Source organism: Hippichthys cyanospilos, chromosome 5 (genome assembly GCF_059441005.1).
Source record: "Hippichthys cyanospilos isolate Australia breed blue-spotted pipefish chromosome 5, RoL_Hcya_1.0, whole genome shotgun sequence".
Classification (NCBI taxonomy): domain Eukaryota; kingdom Metazoa; phylum Chordata; class Actinopteri; order Syngnathiformes; family Syngnathidae; genus Hippichthys; species Hippichthys cyanospilos.
Genome location: NC_142373.1, coordinates 26465098 through 26479024, shown reverse-complemented (window position 1 = coordinate 26479024; position 13927 = coordinate 26465098). Strand labels below are relative to the sequence as shown.

Here is a 13927-nt window from a genome sequence, read left to right as displayed (position 1 = left end):
AAGCTTTTAACCTTAAGCTATAATACACCATCATGTTGATTAACCTGAAGGTGGTACAAAACTGCAATTGATAAACATGTCCACGGGATGGCAGTATCATACTTTACATGATACTTAAATGCTGGATGTCGGTTCTCATTTACAGGGTGACCCCAAAAAAACGGGCCCCAACTCTAATGAGGCCCCGTTTCTTAGTGTTTTGTCCGAATGAAATGAAACTTTGGTCATAACTAGTTTATATTCAAAACATCACATCAAAACACTAGGGTCTTTGGCCTTTTTTTCTCCGTTCTACAGCATATGTTCTCGATGGCCTCCATTTAGCTCCGTGCATTTCTTGAGGCGCAGCACGAAGTTGTCCAGACCATCTACCTGTCGCTCATGAGCAAGTTCTGGTTCCAGCAAGACGGAGCAAGTTCTCACACCTCACACCTGTCCCGAGATTGTCTGAAGGAGAACTTCGGAGGCCGAGTGATCAGCCTCAAGACTGATTTTGAGTGGACACCCCATAGCCCGGACCAAAGCCCCCCAGATTTTTTTCTTTGGGGCTATCTTAAGGACAGAGTCTACACAGGGAAACCCAGAACCATTATGGAACTCAAGAAAGCCATCAGGGCGGAGATGAGAGCCATTACCAATTCAGTCTGTAAGAACGTCATGGACAACTCCGTGCTGCGCCTCAAGAAATGCACGGAGCTAAATGGAGGCCACACAAAACTGAATAATTTACACACATTTAATACAAACTATTTTAGAAGAATTTTGCACGGATGCTACTTCAGAATGTTTCTTTTCTTCATTTTTTTGCTTCATCTAAAGCATTTTAATAATTTTAATTATGGGTGGATTTTTTGGACACATTTAACAATAATGAATTGGAAACTCTAGTGCCTGTTATATCATATTTGGTCAGATACAGGATCTATTCTAGATCGTCGTTACTTCAAGCGCAACTCCAGCCCTCCGTGTTCCTCGACTACAGCCAAGGGATGGAAATGGGAAGGGGTAACAGTCCATTTACTGTACAAGGTTTAACTAAATATGTGTGCTGCAGTTATCTTTGTCTCAAATGTGTAAAGTTTAAATACATCCACATTTACAAAATTCTGGTACATACATACACATGCATGAAAATTCCCGTGGGTGGAGTGGGGGTTCTACTTTACGGATTTCACTTTTTGCAGGGATTTTCGGTCCCCTTTAACCATGAAAAATGAGGAACCACTAGAATTGACATTATCAAAATAATCGTTCTTTAGATTTAACTTCATCCAAAGAACCATATTTTCAGCAATATAAGGCGCACCGGATTATAAGGCGCACGCTCAATTAATGACATATTTTAAAACATTTTCCATATACTGTATAAGGCACACCGGATTATAAGGCGCACCCTCAATTAATGACATTTTAAAACTTTTTCAATCACAATATAGTAATACTCAAAGTAATAGCAATTATAACTCAAATAATAACTAAACTCTCAATAGCATAATAACTCAATATCAATATGACCAACCTTGTTCAACTGTAAACACACAAAAGAAACGGGTAAAGCTTACTTAATCAGTTCATTCCCCATCTACGAATCCCAATCTCAATATTGATCCATATATAAGGCGCATCTGATTATAAGGCACACCATCAGCTTTTAAAAAAAAATTAAGGCTTTTAGGTGCACCTTATAGTGCGGAAAGTACAGTACTAAACAAACTCCAAAATATACAACAATCAAAGATATAAACTGTTTCTAAGGTTGTTTTCATAAGGCTTTTAAATGTCTTCATATTATCTCTTTAAATTATTACATCTTCCATTTGCTCTCATCATGGACAGTCAATCCTAAAAGCGGAACACGTCCATTTTACAATACAACAAGTGTACTCACGTTGGCCCCAGCGACCGGTACGAGGGTTCAGGTAATTTGGGTAGAGCCCGTTTGGTCGATCCATTTTGGCTAGTAGCTTTCGGATGTGCATTACCTGCAAAAGCAATATGTAACTTTATGACATTTCAATTCATTAATCTTTACCTACTTTTCAAAACAGTCATGCAAATCCAAACGTTACCTTCTGGTAGTAGACAGGGTTCCCTGTCAGGTAGGTGAGGTGAACAAACTCCATGTGCAGCGTTCCAAATTCGGCCAGGATGCTGCTGCCAGCCGATGCCCAACCCCAATTACGACCAACACCACTGTGTGAAAAAAATGCATCTATTTTATAACACTTTGTCGAGACTACATCCGTTGAGTAAATTCGCTGCTCTGGAGAGGGAATATGAGAGACAACTTTGATATTACTTGATATCACTCACCTTTTCAAATTGACCATGGCCCACGGGATCCCTGTCGGGGTGTTGAAGGCAGGCAGCAGCTTCTCTGCAAGTTGCACCGCCTTTAACTTAAACATCTAAAGGAGACAAGAAGTGGATCAAAACATGTTGAAGTGAATTTAAACCAAGGTTTTAAATTTATTCTCCAGGGTTACATTTGTTACATTGTTTAGGTCGCTTTTGTACGTTTTTAATTTACATTTCCAGCGATCTAGGCATCATTTCAAGGGTAAATAACAATATTTGTTTTGGAAAACCTGACCATGTAAGTTTAACAAGAATTAGTTTAGGGCAGGGGTCACCAACCTTTTTGAAACTGAGAGCGACTTCTTTGGTACTGAGTAATATGAAGGGCTACCAGTTTATGTGAGGACACTGATCATCTTTATGATTTTTCAAAATACTTAAAGAAAAGCTGTGGTGAATATGTAAATCAAGTATAATATGTAATGTAAACGTGATACATGTATAATTGTTAGTAAAATTAATCAGATATCACCAATCTTTTATCATTTGTAAGCTATTTGCAGAACAGGCCTGCAAGCTACTTGTGATATTCAAATACTGTTCTGCAAATACGTGGATAACAATGGCATGTATTGATTCTACTGCAAAGTATGTTCACTAGCGCACTTTCAAAAGGAGACACACAGTTGCAAGTCATGCTCAGTATACAACGCAAGAGAGTTGACGCAAGAGAGGCTAAAATCTACTGTTCAGAATGAGACGAATCCTTTTCACATATTTTTGACCCTGATTGGGTTATTCATTGTTTACTGTGTTTGTTATTGTTGATTGTGCACTGTGTTTCTTCGTCTCTTCTCACTAGCAACATGTTTGGTGTGGATGGGGTGATTTCCCTGGATGCAGATTTATAATTACAATAAACAGTGAGGAAGTGAAGAAATTATTTTAAATGACCTGCCTGACATTATCATGGTCTAAGTTAAGCTAGATTTCTACAAGTAATTGTCCCGTTAAGGCGCTTCAGGAGCAGCCAAAAGGTACATGGATGTTGCAATGAGATGCAATAGGGAGCTGCAATCTGTAGCATAAACACATTCTAAAAGTTGCAAATAGGCACGTTGTTACACACTGTGAAATCACCTGCAAACTGCTAAAAGCTGGAGAGACACAAGGCTACAAAGCACATGAGGACAAACATTCTTTTTTTTCCTATGCTGAAAAAATTACAAATAAATCAACTCACAACGTAATAGGTTAAAACAGTTGATAATAAAACAATGAATCTGGATGAATAAACGGACAGTGATATACATCTAAATTTGAATCAAGAGAAAATATGCCTCTTAAGATGACATGGGGAAACTGATCTGTTTGGGAAAAAAAAAATCTCTATCATTTGATCTTGTGTATCTGTATTTGTCTGGTCAGCAACACCCACTGTCATCTGCATTGAAAAAAAAAAGGGTCAGCCTGTCCTTGAACAATACAATGAACTTTTTAAAATATTTAATATATTATGCACAAATAAAAGACAGCATCGACATATACAACCTGTACAAAGTCACATTTAGCTCTATTAGCAGGATAAAGTATCACTTTAAAACATATCTTCTGATACAGTTCTTCGTTACTAATTTAAAAAAAGTTAGTAATTTAATCTATGTACCATGTTACTGAATTACATCGTGATTAATATTATTTTTGAATTACACCAATTCTAAAAATGCTAATTAGAGCAAATTAAAATATACAATACAGCACATATTTGTATATAGCCAACATACCCTTATTTGCATGGTGTAGGTACCACAAATAGAAAAAAATTGGTATGTAATTGACACCTAATGAAATCAATGTTTATTTTGTATTTATTTATGAAAAAACAGACTGAAAGCTGGATGAATGCGGATGTGTGAATTCACTGAAGGCCGTTTGCTTAGTTGCATGAGGTAAGGTAAAGACAGGCAGATATAGATAAATGTTATTGTGTAATTAGTGGGAGAAATGTACAAATTAAGTTCATCAAATAAATATTTGCAGTGGTAGCTTCACACCCAAGCACACGTATGCATACCCCTTAATTATAAAACTGTGATGATGGCAAATTGTTTTCTATTCAGATCTCCAGGACATACGTAGAGCACATATTTAGTTTCCAAAAAAGCGTACTATGCTAAAGGTGGGGGATTTTCATCCTTCTTGAAGTTAGCCAATGCAGGACCTCCCAGATGAACTGCCAGCCAAGTGTGCTAAAATGTAAACATACTACTGCCACCTGCCCATCATGCACATTGTGAAGACACGTCATAAACATTCAATTGACACTTCATGCAGGACATACAAAATAACCGTCCTTACATATTCATACTCTCAGGTCAGCTTTATTGTGACGAGCACCACGGTGTAACTGCATTCCTCACATTTTTGTCACCCAAAACATGTAAGCCTGTTTTCATCTTAATTTTTATTTCCTACTGACGAAAATCAGTCATGGTGACGGAAAACTTAAATCCCTGTATTTTTTATGCACAAACAAACTACGACTTCCTCTCCGCACTGCTGGTGGCGGGAGAGTTGGGCACCTGGTTGGCCCGTCACTAACCCGGACGTAGGCCACCCTGGACCAGATTTGAGTGACCGTGCCGAAGAGGTGAAGGCACACCGCAGTGACATTAGCTTTTCAACATCTTGAAGGCAATGCAGTCAGCGCAGTACATTGAAATATTTAAGTTTTCATTAGGTGGCATTATACGTCTTTGTAAAGTTCATGTTTCTTGTGCATGTACAGCAGAGTGAAAGAATTTGTGACGAAGGAAATGTAAAATGATGAATCGCATACATTTTGTATGGTGGAAACGCCCTAATTTTGTAAACGTAAAACAATATAGTACAGAAAGCCTTGCCTACACGTGCCATCACTCCTCCATTATGATTACTGCGTGTTAGCCCCACCCTACCCAAGAGGTAGACTGAAAATAGAGCAGAGTTGAATCTCTTTTTAGTTAGATAGCAGGCCTATCTGTAGGGCATCCAAGAGAGCGTAATTTTCCGGCAGCTCCCAAATACGTTGACTAATTCATAGTGAGGCCATGTTTCCATAAACCCTTGTCCCATTTGGTTTTTCCTGTCCTAACTAGTGAATTTTTGATACTGCTTGTTCATATCCAATAAAGACACTTTTGCTTATAACTACACCACAACTTGGTTTCTACATCGACAGAGTCATGGTATTACTGTGCATGTCTAAGGGAATTTTGGCATTTGGAAACAACTATATCCTCTTCACTATTGTTACAGGCGAGTTCTGTGTGTGGATGCGCGTGGGAAGGAGTGAGAATGGTGGTGGTGGGTGCAGGGTTGCATGCCGAATTACAGAAGGAGTACTTGCCAAATTACAGTTGAAGCAGTGTGTGAAATAAAATAAAATGACTTCAAATAAAAAGACTGCTGCATTGTGAACTCTGCCTTCCCGTAGTTATGGGCTCCAGTTTGGTTGACGTGTGACGGCTGCTTCACAGGGGCAACTTTGGCTCTGGAGAGAGAATCTCCCTGAGTCTCCCAATTAACCCTTTACTGGGCACTGTGGCCACTTTTGGCTGATAAAGGGCCTTGATTAGGCACAAGTTTTACTATTTTAAAGTGCTAAACAGGCAAGAATTTTCAAAATTTTAGAGAAATGTAGGGGTACGTTAGAATTTAAGCAATAGCTGTTACGGATGCTTACGGCTGTTTTGACTGTTTGAACTAACCGGCCGAAAGCGGCCTATGTGCCCAGTTACTGTAAGGGTTAAAGTCAGTGGATGTGATTGTTCCTTTAAGACAGTGCTTCTCAAATAGTGGGGCGGGGCCCCCCTGGGGGGGCGCGAGATGATGCTTGGGGGGGGGGGTGGGGGGGGGTCATGTGGAATGTAATGGCAATAAATTTTCATCATTTTCTTTTAGTTTCAGGCACTTTGGTGCACTTGCTTCTTTCTTTCCTATTTAGACTAAGCTGTAACCCGTATGAACGCAATAAAAATAATTAGCAGTTGATTTATATTACGTTTTTCTGTTGATAATGTTAAAAAGGATCCATGTGTAGGTATACTTAATTTTCATCAATAATAATCTTATTTATAGTCAGTGCATCCACGGGGGGGGGGGGGGGGGGGGGGGGGGGGGGTTGGGGGGGGGGGGGCAAAAAGTTCTCTTTTCTAGGGGGGGGGCTGGCAAAATATAGTTGAGAAACACTGCTTTAAGAAAATCTTCCGAATGGGCGTTGTGTTTCAGTATGGTGGGGAGGGATGGGACTCACTGCTGCAGACGTTCGGGGAGAGTAAGCGCCGCTCTTGTGACGCTCTGGCACACTGAATGTTGTTAGTTTTAAAAGAAAATAAGGTTCGTGTCCAATGTGAGACATGCTTGTTCAGACTCCGTACTATGGTTAGAAGATCACTGGGGATGGGGAAGAATGATAGGCAAGGTTTTATTAAACACATTCCAGACACTGTATGTGCATACAATGACCGTCAGGGGGCAAATCCTACTTTGCGGGATTCACTTATCTCTGTAGTTTCCCAGTCCCCATTAACTGCAAGAAACAAGGGAACACGTACAACTATTCTGAATTCCTCAAGCAGTGTTTCCCAGATGGGGTACTCAGGGGCATGTAGAAACATTTAATACGTTACTGCCCAAAACAATAAAATGAAAATGGCACAGCCATTTTGATGCGTCAAACAAATGATAATGCAGGATAGTCCACCCTCTATTCAGGGGAGAATGTTTCATTAAGTACATTGTCTCTTGGTACAGGAACAAAGAAATTGCCATTTGTGTCTGTGCCACGTTCAAAAAAGTATGTTTTAGTGTAGTGGTGTGATTCACCTGGTTATTGGGAGTGTTGTAATACTGATTATTTGTCTTCACAGTGTTATGTATTTATGGTTGGTTAGCTTTGATGCAGGGCTTCCTAATCTTTGTCATGAAAAGTTATGTTCAAATAGAGGAGTATATTTCTTTAGATAAACTATAGCCCCTGCAATGTGGTCACATACTAGTGATTGCTATTTGGTGCATTGAATTAGTGATTCCACACATGTGTAAGATGTCCGACTGTGTAAATATTTAACTCGGTGCACCTCGAGTCAGCTTCTGAGGGAAAGTTCAGTAAAAGTAAAAAAAAAAAAAAAAAGTATGTTTCTTTTTCTCTTTAAATAAAAACAGGCAAGTCATATCACATCTCGCGCCATCTAGCTTGCTTTGTTGTTGTTTCAAGGGGAGGAGGAGTGGCTCCTTCAAGAAAATGATCGTAAGTCCAGTAACTGGTTGTGGCTAATGCTAGTTGTTGCTGGTATTCCAATCTTTGTGCCTACTGCATTTGCCATAACAGTTCGCCGAAAATCATTCTTGGTACCATTATGGAATCGGCTGTGATTCCTCTATTTGTTGACAGGACCTCCAGCTATGTTTGCTGCTGCGATTTTTTGTTTCCTACCTGATCCGACATTATGATTTTCAATTTGTGTGTGAAGCAGTTCAAGATTTGAGGGGTTAAATGCTCACACTACTGCAATCTGCAGGTTCAGCAATCAATCACCTTCGAACAAATTGTGATTCCATTAGTTACCAAATTCTCTCCTTTGTTCACTACATTACTTTTTTCCCCACTGCTTCTATTTGATTCATGTGGGCTCTGATGGAAGGATGTGAGGTTAAAGGTGGTAGAAAATAGGTTTAGTTATTGTAAATGTCTAGTGACTGAGCAAAGATTATTATGCAGCATCAAAAAGACTACAAGATTTATTGTGTGTATTAGGCACGCTAATCTTTTTTTTTCACCTGAGTATGAGTCGCCTGACAAGTGGTGACAAGTCCCGATGCTACAAGTTACGGTTGCACATACCTTAGCAATATATTCACCGATTGTGATCAGCTGAAAATGTTGTTATCAGACTGGATTTCTGATCATGTGATCGCAATCTGGATATCCCTAATAGCAACCTTTTATTTGAGTGGTCGTTTAAAAAACAATATATGGTTAAGAGTGGCATTTTGCCAATCGGTCACCCCTGCTTAAGGAAAGTTTTCTTTGGTAAAACAGGTCAAGAATCTAAAACAGGTTATTATATGCTCCAAACAAGTGTGTTTGCAAGTAGTTTGCAACAGGGTCCAAATTTCTAGCAACAGTCAACAACAAGAAACGAATGTATTAATCTGAAAACTAACATGGTTTTGCCTAAAGGCTAAATAGTAAATTGAACTCTCCCTGTCTAAATACCTTAGCACTGAAATTCTCATGTCTTGTCATGAAAAAAACAGGCACTTACCTCTTGTCCAGATAGGTAGTAGGCTGCTAGAAGGCCTCCGATGAAGCGGATGTTGACCTCAAATACTGACACCTCGACATTCTGTAAAACAAACAAAAGACAAAATAGTCTTTCAAATATCGAAATGCAACTATTTAAGACCATAATGCATTCAGTAAAATTTTGTTAGTACATATATAGATATCCTGCAAACATGTAACCCTAGAATAATTGGAGATAATTGACTGCTGATGTCTTGAAAATGGGAGCCATTGCATTTTGACATGGTTAGGTGGTCGATACATTGTCAGACTCACTGCAGATCCATCTCACAGCTCAGATGTTACAGGTTTGAATCTACAGTGGGCCCCAGTGTTACGAGATTAATCCGTTCCGCGGTTGGGCTCGTGAGACGAATTCACCGTATGGCGGGCAATCCAAACCTATGTTAAATAGCTAATGCGTTTAGAACAGCAGGTAAAAACATCAAAATTGGACATACATATTAAAAATTGGTACCAAAATAAGTAAGTGATACATATGTATAATATACATGCATACAATCAGAAAACATCATAAATAAAAAATATAGGAAGGATTTATTTACCTTTGAGTGACGCTTGTTATGCCCATATCCCCTAATAAGGATTATCTCCAGCATCGTGTTCATTTAATCATCTTCTTACTTCTCTCTTTAAAAACACTAGCAATCTTGGGACCCATGGCTAACCCTTTCAACTTTGAATTAAGCAGTTAAATGCACTATAAATACGGTTTTTGTAACCACTAACAATAGAACAAACCTTTACCGTTCCCTGATTTTTAAAAAAGTGAGGCCGACAATTAGGAGACCACCATCTCCGTGAGGAGACGCCGACAAATAGTAGATCAGAATTGTAGTGACGCGTTGCATGGACGGCAACTGAAAATAAGTGTAATTACCTAAAAATGCCTGCAGATGGAGACGAAACAACACAAATACAGCCAAGCATCTAGGGTCATGAGTTGTTTTAGGCGCAAAACTGGGAATATGTCATCAAGAGGGGATGGAAAAAAACTCAGTATTCCAGGTCGCAACATGAGTCAGGGACGTTGTAACACGGGTGTCCACTGTATGTATGTGTATATATATATATATATATATATATATATATATATATATATATATATATATATATATATATATATATATATATATATATATGTGTGTATACAGCCAGCCCCCGGTTTACGAACATCCTCTTTTATGAACATTTCGACTTACGAGCGTGGAACGCAGACTTTTTTGTCCCCCACTTACGCAAAAACCTTCTGTCTTACGAACAATACGACATACCGGCCATTGTATTCATACATTTATTTTCGCTTTGCTACGTCAACTTATTCAGAAGTTGACGCTCATCATGGCAACGTTGAACGCTATTGCTCTTACAATGTCACAGTCACTGTCTCAGTCACGGTGTCAGTCACGGACTCAGTCACGGAGATGCTATTGGCCGGCGTCACGTCAATCACAGAAATGCCGATATGCTATCGGCCGAACGCCTTTATCTAGCTTGATGGCACAGCTGGTCGGGATGGAAGGAAGGAAGGAGAGAAAATGAGTGAAAAACGGAAGGAAGGAATGTTGGGAAGACTTTGGCTTCTAAAATTGCAAGTGGCGGTGAAGGAAGAAGTAAGAGGATGATGACAATAGAAACCAAGCAGGAGATAATAAAAAAATACGAAGGAGGCGCATGCATAGTTAACCTTGCTTGTGAGTATGGACGTAACCGCTCGGCAATCTTCTAAGGGCAAGACTTTCCTTGCCGGGGATGGACCTCGATCGACAACAAAATTGAGAGGCTTCTTCTATTATGGATTAAAGAGAAGGAAATCGCCGGTGATATGTTCTAGGACAAAAATCTCCCTGATCTACGCTCGTAAGGCGAATTGTTCGTAAATCAGGGTGCTCGTAAGCCGGGGGCCGACTGTATGTATATATATATATATATATATATATATATATATATATATATATATATATATATATATATATATATATACTTTGCTAAGCGAAGACACAATTTGAGACACAATCATAAGTAACATGAATTATTGTGGGAAAACTGTATATAAGAAATAAGTGGAGGTTAGTTAGGTACACACCACACTGAAGTCGAGGTTCTGTTCAATCCACTCCTGTCCATCCTTGAACTCTTCGTGCAGGCCCATGATGTATAGCGTGTCCAAAGCATCCACAATAGATGCTCCGAGCTGAGAATTACCTGCACACAACAGAGGAAAAACTGGTTGAAAATAATGGAAAATAATGTTTTTGTTTGTTTGATTTTAACCCCCAAATTAATTACTCATCAATCCATCCATCAATCGACTGGATTGGACTGACTATGCTCTCTAGGAATGTTTTTTTTAACATTAATTTCTAATATAGAAAACAAAACTAACAGTTACTCTAGTAATACTGCTTTTGCCCTACATCTTTTAACAGATGTAAGCACATAAACATTATTAGACCATAGGTTTAATATACAAGCCTGTAGGTCAGGGGTCAAACTCATTTAAGCACAGGTGCCGCATGGAGGAAAATCTACACTCAAGGTAAAATCATGGTATATATCTGTCATAGCATCACCATGACAAAGGTAAAATGGAAATGTTATAGCAAACGAGAACACTAATGTTGTTTTCTACCTCCTGTCACTGAAGCACACCAAGCTATTTTGCACAAACGTGACTACTGGTCACTTCCATTTGTAAATTACAGTGCTCATCTGGGCATTACTTGTAAAAGTAAAAATTTTTGTGTATTGTAATATTTGATGTCGAGAAAGGCACGAGAAAGATTACAGAGGAAGACTGAGAGATTTCTTATCGAGCATGAGCGCTAGTTACAGCAGGACAGCAGTTCAGGACGACACGCTTGTTAACAGTTTTTTTCTGTTTAATTTCTGTCAAAAAAAGAAGCGATCAGACAGAACTGAGTGAATCCTTTGACACAAGCAAGGGAATTCCAGTATTATGAACGGCAGACTAATGGGTTTATGGGTTTTATGCTTCATGAAATGATCTTGTGGGCTGGATTAAACTTCTTCACAACTGGATATGTTCTGCAGGCCGTATGTTCAACACCTCTGCTGTAGGTAGTAAGTAAGTCCAAAGTAAAATCCATCATATTAGGTTAATACCATCATTTAATGTTCATATTGACTTTCCCATGCACAACAATCCAGATCACTGACTTATGTTACAACAGATCATCTGTGAACTGTGTAATAAGTCAATTAAAAAAAAAAAAAGGGTTATGCACATTTACGTGAAGGATTGATATTCACTTAACATTGCACATTTGCTAAAGCATAGTGGTGGTAGTCATCAACCGAAGGACAGAGAATGGTTATTAATTGCACACCGTTAAAAAAAAAAAAGACAATGGGAGTTATATTGAGTTAAATCGAGGTTACTTTTGTTTTTACAGATCAAATATTTCGTTTGAATTTGAAAGCTTACAAAATAATGGCTGGACGTCTCACCCTCCAGGATCATGCCTATCTTGCAGAACATTACAGCGTTTGGAGATCCATTGTCAAGATAATGACAGACTATTAAAAGGTTGATTCATTTAGTCCCAAGTTTATTGCAATACGACAAAATCTTCAGGCCTTATAAAAAATGCAATCTTGATGGAGTGCTTGTGCCTTGACAGCTACAGTATTAAAACATATGCGGCTGATGTATTTTGTCACATATATTTATTAAGCCAATGATGGGTGTCTTTTCAAACCAAGAGGTGTTCTGAGCCTTCTCCATTCATCTTTCTGGTGTTTACTCGTCATGCACTGCATACAAGGAAGGTGGGAAGTCCAACTTTTCTGATTGCCAACTAGAAAAAGTGCACTTGGATGCCCATTGGAACTGAGAGGTTGTGAAGAGTTGTGGTCAGAAAAAAAGGACACTGCCTTCATAAAAACAAACATAGGATGCGCTTGTGCATGCATCCATAATTTTAGGGTTCAATTTGGATATTTTCTTTGTTAGTGTGCATGGGAGTTTGGTGGCAATGTAAAAACTGTAGCAAAACAGGATTAATCTTACATATATAATTTCTTCACTTTCCTTTATTTCTATCCACAAGGTGTTTATTTGTTGCAGAGAAGGGGGTGGAGCGGCTGCCACATAGGAATAGCTGATTAGAGAGAGCCTTATGAAGAGTTTCACTTAAGGTACAGTTGAAATAAATGTGAAAGCTGATTGTACCGTTATCCCGCTTAGTCAGCTACAGGCTCCAATCTATGTTGACATGCGAGAGCAGTAAGCCCGTTAGTCCAAACCTTGTAGCAGACTCATCGTTTGCAACCTGCTTTGCAAAAATAAACACCTTCTTCTTGAAAGCTACGGTAATACTCCTGTGTGTGAACAATGATGGACTCAGACGTGGTTCATACTGCTCGTTTCTTTTATAGGAAATAATGCCTTAACAAGCTCAGGAAACACAAGCTGCTGTTAGCTGCAACAGGGACTGGCTGCTAATAGCCAATAGACTTCCGCCCTCTAGCTCGTGCTATTACAGTTATTATTGTAAGTAAGAATACAGCAGATATGAAAATGCACGTCTGTGCATCAAAACCCGGCCTAAGTGGCTGACAGGGCAATCTTCCTTGAATGGTGTTGAATAAAAAATAAATTATAATCTTTAAGTTACCGTTTATAGGACGCATCCATACATGTGGCCTTCATTTTTGGGGAAAAAGTGTGTTTTATTGAGGGAATTACAGTATTTGAGATTCTGAAAACTTAAAACTAAATCACTGCTGTGGATTTGAAAAATCGTAAAAATTGCAGATATAGTACGCTACGCAAATCAAAACATTTTACAGTCCCAACATTTTCCCTGAGAATATCCCCTGCACCTGGGAAGATCCCTGATTTACAATCTAAATTTTAGACCAACTTTTAGATCAGCTGTATGCTGTTTAAGTACTTGGATTTGTACACAATTTTCCTATATGCGATAATGTGCAGGTTATTAGCGGGTGGACCTGCTGCTACAGTGTGTGAAGGAAATCATACATTAGGTTGTTATCATTATGTGCTTATTTCTTGTCTAGAATAGTGTGCATCGCTATCCATGTGTGCAGTCCTAGTTCATCTCGCCCCAGTCCTTAGATAAAGCTGTTGACGCAGGAAAGTGTGAGCCGGGACCTTGGCCCAGCTGTTGGTGGCACCCGACTGGCTCTTTTTGTTATGTCTTGTAATGTGGCTTGCTGAATAAAAAACCAGGAGGGGCGGCTGGGCGAATTGAATTAGCGTTGGAGAACGTACAAGTTCATTTGTCAAAGCTT

The 13927-nt window shown here is 39.0% G+C and overlaps 1 protein-coding gene across 2 annotated transcripts in view; it reads right to left on the bottom strand.

Moving 5' to 3' along the window:
- The window catches only part of LOC148424149 (mannosyl-oligosaccharide 1,2-alpha-mannosidase IB-like), a 50123-nt gene that overhangs the window by 10895 nt on the left and 25301 nt on the right, over positions 1-13927 (bottom strand). For both annotated transcript variants that reach the window (XM_088415857.1, XM_088415856.1), the window contains exons 5-9: positions 10734-10852; positions 8607-8687; positions 2314-2408; positions 2070-2193; positions 1889-1982 (exon numbers count right to left, since the gene is read on the bottom strand). In XM_088415857.1, coding sequence (XP_088271983.1) covers positions 1889-1982; positions 2070-2193; positions 2314-2408; positions 8607-8687; positions 10734-10852 — 513 coding nt within the window. The remainder of the gene's footprint in view (positions 1-1888; positions 1983-2069; positions 2194-2313; positions 2409-8606; positions 8688-10733; positions 10853-13927) is intronic.